The sequence below is a fragment of the Uloborus diversus genome, unplaced genomic scaffold (genome assembly GCF_026930045.1).
Source record: "Uloborus diversus isolate 005 unplaced genomic scaffold, Udiv.v.3.1 scaffold_312, whole genome shotgun sequence".
NCBI lineage: Eukaryota > Metazoa > Arthropoda > Arachnida > Araneae > Uloboridae > Uloborus > Uloborus diversus.
Window position 1 is genome coordinate 170,671 of NW_026558475.1, and position 15,831 is coordinate 186,501.

Consider the following 15,831-nt stretch of genomic DNA (forward strand, 5'->3'; position numbering starts at 1 on the left):
TATCGGAACTATTGTTTCAAAAACACATTTTTCGCTAGATTTTGGACACGATAGGGGAAAATACTCCGAACTGAGAAATATTTTTCGGAATTAAAATCAATTTTAGGCTATTTTTGTGAAGGAAGGGTTTTAGGGCTCTAAAAAGCGCAATTTAGTACTATCTTTGGTGACGTTAAGGAAACCGAGAAGTTTCAGCGGATCTTTCTGAATATTTTTCGATATTAATATCTGAAAAATAACTAAAGACTTGTCTCCGATTGATGGGGGATGCCGGATGTCCAAGCACCGTGAAAATTTACGTAAGCTATCCGAAATTTTTTAGAAATGGAAGTCCTAAAATCGTATTTTAGGCATTGTTTGATAACGATGGGACAAAGAGCGGTTGGGGATTCAGTGTGCCCTCAAGAACTGTTTTTTGAAACTGAAGTCAATTTCAGGCTATTTTAAGCAGGAAGGGTTTGGTGGCTTCACGGAACCATCTAAAAAACGAAAGTTTGAGCCATAGTGATTACGTTGGAGAAAAGGGGGATCCGCGGTATTTCCCCCAAAGTTCTTTGAAACTGACGATTGAAAAACGCAATTTTGGTTTGTTTTTGAATACGTTAAGTGAGAGGGGGTAGGATTGAGGGCCGCTAATTCAGACCATCTTTGGTAGTAATGTTAGGGAATGGATATCAGGGGCCTCTACCGCAAATTTCGAAAAAGAAATTCGAAAAATGCCATTAAGCAATTTTTGATGACGTTTGGAAGAGCTGTCCCCAAAGAGACATTTTGGATTTTAGAGCGATCATTTTTAGGCTATGTTTGATTAAATTTAAAGTAGAAAGAGTGAATAAGAGACTGAATTGGATCTTTAAGATCGATGGTTCAACCAGCAAAATTTTCCTAAATTGAAGTCCTAAAAACGCAGTTTGAAGCCTTCTTTAGTCTTGTCAAAAAGGTCAAGGCATCCTTTTGGATCTTCGTTTTGGAGCTACACTTAAAATTTGTAACCCGGGGCAAAGGCCCTGTTCTCCTACTTGATATGTAACCGGGCAGTTCATTCGTGATTTTAATTAGAAAAAACTGCTGTAAAGGGGGAAAATTAAAAATTTTAGTTCGTTGATTATATATGTTTGACTCTCAGGGGAGTAGCAATTTTCCATTGTCTCTCCAGTCTCCACGCATCCACGACTGCTGAACCACAGAATTTGTAGTTTGAAATACTTGCAAGAGTATCCTATCAGCATAGTTTTTTTTTTCTTTTACATAGGAATATGTATGTCTTCATTGTTAAGGGTCAATAAAAGCTTGGAAGGCTGGGGAAGGCTGGGAATGAGTATTAGTGGCCTTTAGAAGGCACGCTTTCATGCTTCGGGTGGGGGGGGGGGGAATAGATTTCCGTCATTGCCCCTTCCCTGCTGTATCACCCATGCCTGATTACCAGTTCTGTCACAAGTTTTTGCAACCAAATGAAGCATGTGAGTCTAACATTCCATTTTTCTCAATATGCTAAGCTGTTGGAAAAATTGGCAAACACTTTGATAATTGAACATTTAAAATTCTGCATATTTATTCGACTTATTATGTCATCTTGTGAGAAATTCTTGAGGAATTTTGCTTGATTAAAAGAACTACATGATGCCTCCTGCGGCCTGCCCCCTTGCTTTGGCCGCCCTTGTGCGGTGCGCACTCTGCACACCTGCTAGGATCGGCCCCTGTAAAAATCTTTGCATCTCTGCATGGTGCTCTTTTAAAGCATTTTAGTTATGCAATTATTTTTGAGAGTAGGAGCGAGTGGTAATGAATATCAGGCCATTACTAGTTTCTATAAATGTACTTTAAAAAAAAGGTATGTTTTTTTAATGAATAGCAATACAAAAAAGGAATTCAGTCCATGAAGGGGAAACTTGATTTTACAAATTGGGTAAATTAAGAAATATTATAATTTATCAAAAATGAAAATTAATAAAGAGTAATTAAGATGAAGAATTTAGTGCGGATATAACATGAGACATGATATTAGTGATTAATTGATTTCAGTCCTCAAAATCAAAAGATTATTCGAATTATGTTTACGCATTTTGTCTTTTGTACTTATAGATATTGCTTGTTTTTTTTTTTTTTGCATCTCACATCTCAAATTTTATACGAATTATGCATTTGTAACGAAATTGGCTTATGTATGCTATAAAGTAAACTGTTACCATGAAAATGAGTTAAAATATCATTTTTTTTTTCTTAATGTTTGCAAGACATATTTTTTATAAATAAAACATAAGAAATACCTAGAGTCCTTAAAATCTATTTTTAAAGTCTGATTTTTTTTTCAAATCATTTATTTATTTATTTATTAGTAACATGATCATGTCATAGCAAATATCTTGGGGGAAAATACAACCAATCAAAATCTAACTCATCCAGTGCACCTGATCGCCTTTTTGCAATACGTAATAAATAATATCATTTTAATAACACTGAAACTATTGGGAAAAAGCTTGAAATTAAATTATTTGAGAAATCATTTTTTATGTATGGATATACATTTAAAATTACTATTATTGTTTGTGACCATTATAAGGAATAAATGAATTGATTTGATTAATCAATAAAACTTTTGCAAGAAAACTCAAAGATTTCAGTTTAAAAGAAGAACAAATAAATTTCTTGACCATGTCCAATTTCCCCTTGCCTCCTTTTTTCATTTAAGAATTCCTTATTTTTTTTAAAGTAAAAATTAAAATTACAAGTTTTTTGTTAGCATAAGAAAACAAGAGAGTTTTTCGTAATGATATTTTTTTCCTCCATTCTTAAATCAGGATCTAATTTCTGAAAATTCATTTCAGAAATTCTCGCTGTCCAAAGTGTTATATTTTTAAAGTATATATATAGCAAAAACGAACATTTTAAACGTTTCTATTCATTTTCATGGCATTGTTGTCTTAAAGTTTCGAGAACTTTTGAGTGTCAGATTTTGTTTTTGAAAACTCGGCGCGACCGACCTAGACAGAGCCGTCATAAAAAACTACCAATCATATTAAAAACAGAGGGACGATGAAAAAAAAAAAAGTTCAAGGACAGGCTTGATCTTAGTAGTTTTTACTTTTTAAAATAATAGTTTTCAATTGATAACACAAGACCTTTCAACTTATCTGAGTACGTTGTTTTTTTTAACCATATGTACTTTCGAAAATTTTGCAATATCATTTGTCATTTCACAGCACATAGATCATAATGCCATTAATTATGAATCATAGATTGTAATTCTATAATTTAAGATTATACATGAAGGAAAATATTTTCGCAATAAAAAGAAAATGAAAACTGAAACGAGTAACATACTGTTGAAAAGATCCTTGACTTAATATATCCAATTTTGCTGCCGCTTCAAAATTACTTGTTCACTAATGCAAAAATCTGATCCACATGACTCTTCGATTCATGTAAGTTCCTTAACGGCAATTGGACCTCTGTAGTCTAACTGCATAAAATTTATGATAGTTGTCCTCCCTTGTCCAACCATAAATCCACTGCTATGAATGACCCAGGACCCAAGCATCGCAGATCCTTATCCATATAAAGCATCTTAAAAGGGTGTTATTTAAAGCCATAAAACAAGTGTGTGGTCTACATGTATGCTCACTTCTTTCTGCTTACCAAAAGATAGTTAGTCAAAAGCTCTTGCACAGTACAAGAATGCTTCGAAAGACCCTCATAAAATGCTTTAATGGTTCGAATCTTTAGCTTTTATTCTGTGAAAAAAAAAAAGTTCTGTTTATTTTTTAGGCTTTATACTATCCTGATATGCAAAAACTAACTGCAGATAGAAAACGAATAAGGTTACTTCGATATTTCTCACATTCCATTTCTAATACAGTCTTTCTTGACTCTTATTAATATTTGTAATACCAGTAGCGTACCTAGCATGGGTGACACTTGGAGCGGTAATTAGTGATGTGTCACCCCTCCCCCCTCTCCCTCTAAACGCAAAAAAAAAAAAAAAAAAAAAAAAAAAAAAAAAAAAAAATTAAATTCTATGTAAACATGAAAAATATTACAATTTTCAGAGAAACAACTGTATTTGTGATTTGTGAAAAACAAAATTTTATGTGGGATAATATACATAGGGCAAATAAAAACTATGAATGCTTTTTATGTAACTTACCCAAGACGCATGTGTGCGTCGAGGAGAATCAAAAAAGTAAGGGGGTCTGTGAAACTTGTTGGCCTCGTAATTACTTTGAACTTATTTTACACACATGGAAAGCTAATGGGTTTTCAGTTTTTTGTTATAAGAGGTCACTACTAGGTCTAAGTATTGACAATATGAACCTAATTCTGAGTATAGTAGTACGTATTGATTCCATGGTGTGGGGTGGGAAAATATGGGGGGTACGGGCGGACCTATCCCCTGTAAAATTTTCAAATTAGAAGTCTTAAAAATGCATTTCAGCTTCATTTTTATCAAAAAACTTGTAAATCCACTTTGGTTATCACCCCCCCCCCCCCCCCAGACAGCCAAACCCGAGGCGGCCCCCCCCCCTCGCGACGTCACAAGTAATAGCTTTGCGTTTTACTTATTAACAACATCGTTATACATTCCTTCTTCAAACATCAAACTTCGTTCCGCTCATAATGAAATTGCATTGTTTCATTGATGCAAAGTTTATTCAATAATAACCTTCACGAGTCAACAGGATAGCGAGGAGTGGGGGGGGCGCGGTATCGAGCTTCATCTGAGGGAAACACGGATGAAAAAACTTCCCAAAATGATATAAAGGCAGCATAAAATGTAATAATATTATGATTTCATGCAGGAATTCAAATATTAATATTTTTAAGGTAGTATTGTAGCTTACATAAGGGCGACAACCCCCCCCCCACCGCCAGGGCAATGACGAACCTCCTCCAAATGCTACGCAGCGCTGCCCTTCCCGAGAACTTGACCCCCAAAATGAGATTTAAAAAATCTCTTAAGTTAACTCCTAACAATTTCAATGCCGAAGGTTATGCCATGACCCCCTTCCTTTGTACACACATCTGGCTAAAAAGACAGTGAAAGAATTAAATCAAAATAAAAAAACTGGAATATGTTTTGAACACAAAGATCTTGAACTTGTAATGATTTTAATTGACAAAACTTAGTTTAAAATTGAAAAATGTTTTATCTCTAAAATTTTTCGGCATCTTTATTGTGTTTAGTTCAGTAATTCCTCAAATGTGCCCAGGGGAGCCCTGCAGTCCTCCTAGGACCACATCGAAAATTAACTATTTTTTCTCAATTAATTTAGACTTTATTATTTGTGAAACTTTTTTTTTTTTTACAGGATAAATAAGGGCTATTCAATGCAGATACACGACTCGTATTTATTTTTGACTGCCAGTTACAAGTCATACTTTTATTTTGGGAAGGGCGCCATGCGAATATCTTAGTTCCAAAAAGGGCGCCATGAATCCAAAATCCAGGAATCACCGTGCAGTCTTGTCCTAAAAGTTATTTTGTGAAGTGACAAAAAATACGACATCTGACTTCTGTCATCGTGTTCATCCATCCACTAAATTATTGCTTTTATGCGGCTTATTTCGACATTACACTATTTTTAATGTGCAGATTTCAAAAATTAACATTATTTGTCTTCTTGCTTCTATTGCACTCATGGTCGTTACCAGAACAGGGAGTCATGCTATTCGCTCTTTTACAGCAACTTAAGTACAGTCAATAAATCAAACCATTCTCGTATTCTTGACTATAGATATGTGCTGTCACTTTCACCCTCACATCCCTTTTTTATTGGGGAAACACCATGGGTCCGCTTTTGTCCTCAGAATTGAAACTTGGAGCAAAAGATAAGCCACAAACGATGCCCTGCGAGCAGACCGTTTACGAAACGAGAGGGGACTAATTGCCTTTATTGGGGGCAATAAAAGGGAACATTTATATAAATAAGAAGACCATTGCTTTTGCATGTGAAAATATTCACATGCAAAATCACTTCTTTGTTCCACATAATTTATTTCCATTTTGCTAAAACATTGTTTCGAAAAATAAGAAAAGAACAGAAGGGCGCCTTTCGAGAGGGCGCACCGGGAAAAGTCCCGGTCAAGTCTATGGCCAGTCCGGGCCTGAAAGCAAAAGCTCTGGTCCCAAGGTGTGCATTATAACAATATTCTACTGTATATTAAAATTTCTACTAAAAAAATGTCCACAAATTAACAACATTGATATACTAATTCTGTCCTGTGTATATATAACAGTTTTAGTGAGAAAGGTAATAAATAATACTTTGAGTTACAGGGAAATTATTGTACAGCTTGCATTACCAAATTTAGGGTTTTCATGATGGATACTGAACTAAAAAAACTTTTAAAACCGAAAAAGCATTGGGATCTAAGTACTGTAAATTTCTGAAAACATTTATTTGTGCCAGAAATAATTTCGAATTTTTTCTGAATGGAAAACAACCCCGTTGGAAAGAAAAAAAAAGTTTTCCCACAAAATTTCTATTTATTTTCCGATCATTTCCATCTTTAGTGAAGCCTATTGAGCTTAGAGTTGCAACGTTGATTGGGATGCATTTCTGATAGTAACAAATAAAATATGTATAATTTTTAACTTTTAACTGTGATTTTTAGTTAAAAAATTTAGTTTCGCTAAAGTACGTAATATTATTTCACCTGTTCTAATAAAGTAAGAAAATTAAACAATATCTTAAGCAGAATAAAAAGTTATTTGAATAATATAGAATGTAAAGGGGGCAGAAAATCATTCCCTTAATAGGCTTTTATAAAATTTTAGCTGAAAAGAATTATTACAAAAAATTAATTGGAAATAACACTCCGACGTGAAAACTAGCAGGGTCTGAAGTAAATTTGTACTAAATTTCAAGGCTGTAGATGCTATAGGGTCGCCTGGTTGTGGGACAGCCACAGAGACAACTTCTTAGATGCTACATTTTTTTTAATAAACACAGAATATATGGTTAGAATTTAAACCGAATATTCAGTATTTGGTGCATCTTCAATTGATAACATGGTAGTTTTTATAGAATGTGACATAAAAGCTTACAAGATGCCACAGTTGTAGCAGCAGAGAGAGATCCGGCTATTCTTTGAGAGGCAGCTAGTTGTACTGCAGTTAATCCAGCTACAGAAACTACTGCAGGGGCAGTGGACGTACTACCAGCTGTAGTTGTCAAGCCACGTACTTGACCAGCAGCAGCTGCAACCATCTCCTGAACAGTCATTGAAGTAGTAGTACCAACTGCAGTCACGGTGGCACGTTGATTTCTCAAATTGGCATTAGTAAGAGCAGCTGCAATTGCTGCATTCTGCATGAGACATAATACAAAATTATTTTTTAATTAAAGATACATAAGACATTAATGATTTTATTTGAAAAATAATAAAATTCAAAATTAATTTTTTAGTTGAGTTTTGTAATAAGCATATTTTTACATTACCTGAGCAGCCCCAGCTTGAGATGATATTGATGTAACACCTGCTTGACCCAAAGCTTTACTAATTGTAGCAAAAGTGCTAGCAGGAGCAGAACCAGGAGACGCATTTACCATTATTCCACTAGTAAGAGATTTTGCAAGCGAAACTGATGTCACAGCTCCTTGTGGTAAATTAGCTTTGCTTAACTGAACTTGCTAAAAAATAAATAAATACATAAAGTTAATGAATTTGGAACAGTATACTTGGGAACGGGGCGAGGCAGACATAATTTTTAATGTTAATTGGATTTCAGACAGCTAAATGTTAGCGAAATGCAGGGTTCAAAAAGCTGTCAGCTTGTTTTGAAGCAGTGAACAGCAAACCGATTAATAGTCTTGATTTCCAAACAAAGTTAATGAATTTGGAACAGTATACTAGGGAACGCGGCGAGGCAGACATAATTTTTAATGTTAATTGAATTTCAGACAAATAAATGTTAGAGAAATGCAGGGTTCAAAAAGCTGTCAGCTTGTTTTGAAGCAGTGAACAGCAAACCCATTAATAGTTTTGATTTCCAAACCCATTAGCTTTACAACTCAAAATGGGTTAAATTTGCTCTGCCTTTCCCAGCTGCCAAGATTTTTTTGGGGACAATTCAATAAACATGCATGTATGGTAAGTTGGTGCCAGACATTATTAAATCAAGAATATTTTATAAAGTTATTTATTAACGTACCTAACACATGAAAGGCAGAACTACTAACTTTTTGAAGTACTATAGGGGAATGATATAACTTAGGGGGCATGGCAGTTAATGTTGGATGAAAGTGCTTCATTAAGGTTAAAGAAATAAGCATACAAGTTACTATATACAGGGTCGTCATTAGTGAAGCAGAAAAAAAAAATTGGGTTAACAGTACAGCATACAAATAACTAAGTTAATAGAATGCTTGGGTTTATGAATAGATCTGTTTTGACGAATTCTAAGGAAGTTCATCTGCGTTTATAATAGAAGTTCAGTAAGACCTCTTTAGGTGTATGCTGTTCAGTTTTGTTTCCATATCTCAATATCGGAATGTTTGGAACCGCGACCTTTCCAGATTTTGGATCCTGACTCAAAAAATAGTGATACAGTATCTATCCCACTTTACTTGGTTTTGCTTATGTTCGTTATATTTCTTTTATTTTTGATCAATCTGAATGTTGCTTTTCATTATTATGCAATTTGTCTATCAATACAATAAATAAATCTCATTTTTATGTCGCTCAACAGGCTTTGTATTGCATACTTATGAGAAGAAAAAAGAGAGTATCGTTAACCAAAATTGGATGCTAAAAGATTGCTGCCCAATTACAGCAAAACACTTATTTACGCATAACACGTGACAGCGAAAATACATGAAATTAAAAGGCTGATCTGAAAGTAATGTTTTCAACAATTAATTTCCAAACATTTACAATTTTAAACTTTTAAAGCTGAAAAAAAAAAGTTAAAAACAATTTTTTTCTTTTAATATTTAAGGAAAAAAACAGGTTTTCATGCCTTCCGGTTTTTGTGATTCCAAATCTGAGGACTCAAACTGTATTTCTTTAATAAAAAGGGTTCAAAGAAGGTTAATAAGTTATTAAGGGGATTTTCAGATTTATGATTATATCAGATTTAAATGTTTTTTTTTTCTGAGTATGTTTTCACAGTACTATTTTAGTCATAGTTAAGAGTTACGTTATTAACTAATTTCTTTAATTTCTTTTTTTTTGAAACTTTTTGATTTGGTTTTAACAAAAATAGTTAAAGTTAACAAATACTGGTACTTTATGAATCGATCTTCCATGAAGTGTCTGTTTTTGTTAATATAATTTATACATAATTTATCCCTGAACCCATTTTGCATGGTTCGAGTAAATGACGAACCAAGGTATGCAAACCTATAAACACTTTGCAATCACATAAGATGTGAGAAAGTTTTATCCTGATGCATCCCTAACAGATTGGATCTTTTCTGATACTCATTACAGCAAGGTGTCATTTTGACTAGCAATTTCTATTAAGACTAAAAAACACCTTTGCCCTAACATTAGGGCAAACTCTATTGAGCTTTTTTTGCTGAGGTTGCCCATACATATTCTGTCAGTCATGATACTGTTTTTCCTAAAAATATCAAAAACAGCAGTCCTAATGAGATTCTTTGTGATCCCTATTGCAGGTTCAGGGCCAACAACAGGAGTATAAGAAGCTTTTTTAGCAAGGTGATTAGCTATTTCATTTCTTTTCACACTGGAGTGCCCAGGAATTCAACAGAGAGTGACCTCATTCAGCAAGAGTGTAAAGCATATTATCGAGTTCCCGAACAATGTGGGACGTCCTTACAAACTCAGTTAGTGTCTTTAAGGCAGCTTAACAAACAGGGCACATGTGAACACATCTGTTCCTGTAATCTGGATTTAAAAAAATAAAGCAACACATCAAAATGGCATAAAAACTTAGTCTGAAAGAGTGGTAAAGGACGAGTATTCAATACCATCACTAGATCAAAAAGCTCCAGTTCCCGTGTTCTTGTTCATTGGAGGCTCAATAATTAGGGCCTGACCTCAGTGACATTACTGGAGCACAAAGTAACTAGAAAACTTCACACCACACAAGTTATATTTATCAAAACTAAATTTCAGTAGAATGGCAAGGCTCCTATATAATTTTTTCTTTTGAGATTTCTGCCTAAAAAATACGGTAGCCTCTCGTTACATCACTTTTTTCTTCAGTCTCCCAAAATATTAAAGCCTAAAATAGGGGAAAAAAAAGCTTTAAGTTTGAAATCATATATGAAAACATATGGTAATGCTCAGAGAAGGTCTCTTTCTTCTTTATTTTGTCAATGAACAAAAGGAAGCTATTCTGAATTTGCTGGAAAAGCAGCAGCAATTCCTGTCATCCAAATGTACATACTTGCACAGTATATTTCAGTTTAAGATAGTCTGTAAACTACTTGATATTTTCTTTTGTATTGATACATTGTCTTTACAATGAGTGAGAAACATCAAGCAAGTGTCATACTAGCCCATGTAGAAGAGAAGATATGTCCTTCTTTTAGTACAGAAAAGATTTGTGCTTGGTTGCACAAACCGGGATTTGTATCAAAGAAAGGAAGAATGATATGGACGGGCAAAAGAGTTTTCTCTAAATAATGGGGTTACTTTTACCTTTCACATCCTTTCTACAGCAATTCAAACAGATAAGAAAGTCTACTGGGAATAAGAGGGTACTGGAATGCTCATTCTTATCTCGCTGTAGCTCAGAAAGATAGTCTTAATTTGCCATTTGCTGTTTTTAACTTTCTGACCGTGAAAATTTACTTAAATTTCAATCTTGTTTAAATTTCAATAAGTGTGATAGTACATTCGGGAACTACATCGAAATCATTAGAAAATCATGTCAAAAAGAAGGAATGCTAGTTAACTCGTGTATTGGACTTATAATTATTTTTAATGACCTCCGCTATATTGTGCTTTCGGATATATCGCTCTTTTTCTTTGTCCCTGAAAAGCGCGATAATTAGTGAGGGGTTTTGGTAATCTGGGTTCAGCACCCACAGAACATTTGAAAAATATCTCGTAAAAACAAACAATTTTTTTAGCAATTTAGTTAAGTAGAAAAACGCACCACACCAAGCATACTTTTACAATGTGTAAATACACAGAAACAGGTCGATGTTTCCCCCCTAAACTCCAAGGTTCTTATTCAAACTACAGCACTGCACTAATAGTCAACAATGTTTTTTCTCCTACCAAAAACTGGCTAACATCAGCCCTTATAACATAAAACTAGGAGGGGATTAGATGAGGCAATAAATTTTTCAACTGAAATGTATACATAAATAAAATAAAAAATTTAAACACTTTTTAATAAAACTCCTTACTTGTAATTGCTGAGCTTGTGCTAGACTAGCAATAACTGCTTGAGCTTGATGAGGAGGTATGATATTGGTAGCACCAGCAACTGTAACTGTTGTTTGTTGCTGAGATTGCCGTTGAGTAGTCAGTTGCTGTTCTGATGCTTGTGCAAGAGCTTGAGCTGTTACTTGTGCAGTGCATTCTCCTTGAATTGCTTGTGCCTGAATTGAAAGTAATGATGAATAGAAGCAAGCAAATTGTTAAATATGATTTATAATCAAAAACAAGCATGAAAATAGAAAATATGTAATATACCTGTAACTAAAAAAGAAACTTTTATTTCACCAAAATAGCATTTGAATAAATATTGAAATAAGGAATAATCAGTGGCGGCTCGTGGAAGGGGCCAGAGGGGGGCCCGGGCTCTTTCACTTTTTTCAGACAATAATTTATAATTTTCTATTTATTTTCTTTTTTATCTGTTCATGTTTGCTTCAAATAAAAAAAAAAAAAAATGGATTGCATATGTGTGGGAGGAAAAAGGGGGTCAGGAAATATTTCTTAAAATTTACTTGGTTGCATTTCCCCCCTGAATTGTGTATCCTAATATTCTCAACTTTTACTTCAAGAAACATCAGAGCGAAGTTGGTTGATCACTAACACAAGACATATGTCCAAGGGCCTGTCCATTTACCCTTTTCCCCCAGAGCATTGTTAGGAAGTATTCACAAACAGAACTTTTTTGGTAGATCAGAGACGATATTGGATTTTAATTCGAAAAAAAAAAATAATAATGTTAGGGTAAATTTTAATTTCTTTTAAAAAGAAATCTCTTAATTAAAAATATTCAATAGTTACAACTAGTTGGTCAGCTAGTTGCCCCCGCCCTATTTTATTCCTTTCAAGTTCGTCTAAAAATAAAAGTATATCATTCGTATCCCCCCCTCCCACCAAAAACATTACGGAAAAACTTCCAACTTTCGTTTCCAGATGTTCAATTTCACAAAATTTCCAAGGAAAGTCTCTGAATACCTTACAACATCGGTTTAATTTGCGTTCGAAAATCGCTTAAAATTGCGTTTTCGGAGCTTCAATTTCGAAAGATTGCTGTCTCTAATGTTACCAAATATGGTCCTACAATCGCATTCTTAAGACTTCCTTTTCAGAAACGATTTGGGCAAGGGCCCCCCGAACCGCATTCCTCTAATATCATCAAAAAAAAAAAAAAAAATTAAACAGTCACTTGCAAAAAAAATTCAAGTGGCGTCTTCTCTGAACCCCTCCTTATAATATCATAGAATATTATGCTTAAATTGTTAGGACGTCAAGTTTGAAAAAAAATCCACGGGAGAGCACAAAAACCCGTTCCTGTAAAAATCTTCAAAGTTTGTGCACAATTTCGTTTTTGGAAGTGCAATTTCGAAAAATTGGAGGGGGGAGGAAGAATTTATATATATATATATTGAAAAAAAGAGAAAAAAAAAACGATCGGAGAGAGTCCCGGAGCTCCATCCCTTACCCTAACGTCAATAAATATGGCCTATAACTGCATATTAAGGCTTCAATTTTTACAAATTTCCACGGAGTCCCCTGTACCGCTGTGTCCAATAACATCAATCACCAAAGATTGTCTAAAATTGCATTTTTTAAACTACAAGTTTCAAAATTGAGAGATTTGATGAGGAAATCAAATCAATCAAATTGCTGAGATTTTTCCCCTATTGTGCCCCCCCCCCCCATCAAAAAGTATGTGCTAATTGCGTCACTGTTGTGTGTTGTGTTGTATGTACGTGTATGCATACATCGTTAAAAAATCATTTTTTTAATTTAAAAAAAAATGTCTTCCCATTGTTATACAGAAATCATAGCTTATTTTAAATTACTGTCATTGTAGTTTTAAAGAGAATTTGACAAGTAATCAATAATAATTAGAAGAACACAAAAAGAGTTTGATATTTTTTTTTTTCTTTTTTTTGTCTGCATAAAAATTCTGAATCTGGACCATGGGTGTCGGCAGATTCATATGCCGAAGGGCGCACTCACATGTAAACAGCTAAGAATTTGATCACTAATTATTTATTTATTTTTAGTTTTTTAAAATTTAGTTTATTTTTATTTTATTTATTTTAAAGCGAACACTGAGATGCATTTTCATCTTTGTTAAAGTTATTTATATAATTTATAATTTTTACATATTTCTCTGATCACAATATTTTTGCACTTGTGTAATTTGGCCTTGCTTAAAATAAAATTAGTTTTACTTATTCAAAATAACTAGTAATTAAAAGATTAAAATTAATATTACTATTAAAGATATTAGATTAATATTGTTTAATAAAGTTTATTTATTTTGAAAAACCAGGGGCTGAAAGAGCCTCCCTTACAGCACCTTACTGCAGAGTTGGCAAAAACCTGGGTTTTTTTAAAGAAGCCCATGGACCCAGGGTTTTTTGGGTTTTTTTAAATAAAATTAAAAAAACCCCAACTGAAGCTGGGTTTTTTAAAAGAAATGTGGTTTTTTTTTGTCTTTTTTTAGGGAAAATGTGGTGGTACTTGTAGCATATTGTAGCGTAAGTATATGGACAAAGCGCAAAAATTGTCTTGGGGTAAAAAAGCTGGAAAAACTAGTTAAAATTCAGCGTTTTCTGAAGAAAAGTATAAAAGACGACAAAACCCAAGAATGGTGAAGTTTCAGATTCTTTAGTTTTCATGATTACCAACAGTCAAGGCAAAGTTACTTCTCGAGTGAGAAAATCTATTGTTCGTATTTAATTGCTACTACTTTTTTTTGCATTTTTACTTTCCTGTATTTCATTTTGTTATGCAAAACTACTGTAGAACCTCAAGTAGTTTTTACTCCCTTTTTACTGAATTCCAGCTTAATCAAGATATTTCTTTCAATTTTATGTTGCCAGTTTTTCTATTTCTGTGTACAAACTAAGAAATATTAAACTTTTTTGTAAAATAATGAAAATACTGTACATCCTCTTCTGTTTTCTGCCTGACTGTTTGAAAAACCGGTTAATTTCTAAAAAAAATACCTTGTGTTTATTCAAGATTTGTGACGTGTTTGTTTGCAGGAAATAATTCACATGAAAGCCTTTTAGCTAGAGTAGTTTCCTCTGTACAATCTACAAATATTGGGAAAATCAGATGTGACAGGACTTAGTCAAAATAATTTGAGTCCATTTATTGATCAGTTAAAGAAAAAAAGTTAAATATATTTATTTAAAATCTTTGAAACATTTTTTAAATGCTGTTAAGAGTTAAGAAATACTATTTCAAAAAATTCATTTTTTATGTCCAATGTCTGTGGTGAAAAAGAAATGAAAAAGAAGTTTAAATTGTGAAAGTATATAAATTAATTTTTAAAAAAACTTCTCAGAAAATTAAAAAAAACCCAAAAGTGGGCTAAATAATGGGCTTTTTTTAAATGGGTTTTTTCAAAAAAACCCATTGGGTCCGACCCAATTGGGTCCAATCCGGCCAACCCTGCCTTACCGGCAATGCAAGAGAGGTGTACTTGCAGCACCTGAAAGCGTACTGGACATAAACGTGAGATTAATAATTTTCGTGATATATTTTGTAGCTTTTCAATATCTGATTAAATAAATTTTATTTTTGAAAATAAGGGGGAAAAAGTGCACCACCCTGCCGGTAAATAAAGGACATAAACATGAGATTGATGTCTTTCGTGATTTACTTAGTAGTTTAAGTATTTTGTAGATTATCCTTTGTTTAAAATTATTTATTGAACACAAATTAATTTTTTTTAAAAAAAAGCTTACATTTTTACAAAATTCTTTTTTCCAAAAAAACGGGGGTGGGGTGGGGTGCGCGAGTGCATCCATTATGAATACATGATTGTGAGGCACTAACAAAGATCACATTTAATATAGACTACAGAAACTTAATAAAGGCATGTAAGTGCTAAGAAACATTTTAATCAATTTATTTCACATAGAAAATGGAACATATCAAAATTATTTCGAATAACAAAAGGGAAAATACAAAACTCAATAAAGTCAATGAAAATTTGCATATCATGTGTTAATTTGTTGGGCACTTCAATCCAGGTAAAATGATTATTCTAATTCTTTTTTTTTTTAAATAAATTTTAAAACCTTTTACCTGTCATTATAAGCATATCAAGTCATAGTATAAAACTGAGAATTCTATAAAAATCTTTGCTCCTTCAATTTTTTGCTGTCACAATAAAGAAAATTAAAAGCTGTCATAAAAAACACCCTTGAATGCAATTTAAAATTGAAAAGGAAAGAGAAACAAATTATACATAAATGTTGGCATCAGTCATGCAGTTTATATATTTAAGTTCTAAATTATATCCAATTTTGTATTTCATGTCCAGAATCGATGAAATGCTTTTTAAAACCTTTCAACTATCCTTTTTTTCTGAGAACTGGATTACATTTTTAATGTAAGTGTTTTTGCTTGATTTCTTCTAGATTTTCCTTCTTTTCGTCTCTGGCGAAGAGTGTGCGGCTTTGTAATAACAATTTTTCTATTTGC

The 15,831-nt window shown here is 33.2% G+C and overlaps 1 protein-coding gene across 1 annotated transcript in view; it reads right to left on the reverse strand.

The window, feature by feature from the left end:
- Positions 1-11,522, reverse strand: part of LOC129233290 (negative elongation factor A-like) — a gene marked incomplete at its 5' end in the record, with an annotated part of 58,963 nt that extends 47,441 nt beyond the window's left edge. The window contains 3 exons of the mRNA XM_054867340.1: positions 7,046-7,307; positions 7,440-7,631; positions 11,328-11,522. Of these exons, the coding sequence (XP_054723315.1) occupies positions 7,046-7,307; positions 7,440-7,631; positions 11,328-11,522 (649 nt within the window). The remainder of the gene's footprint in view (positions 1-7,045; positions 7,308-7,439; positions 7,632-11,327) is intronic.
- Positions 11,523-15,831: the final 4,309 nt, after the last annotated feature.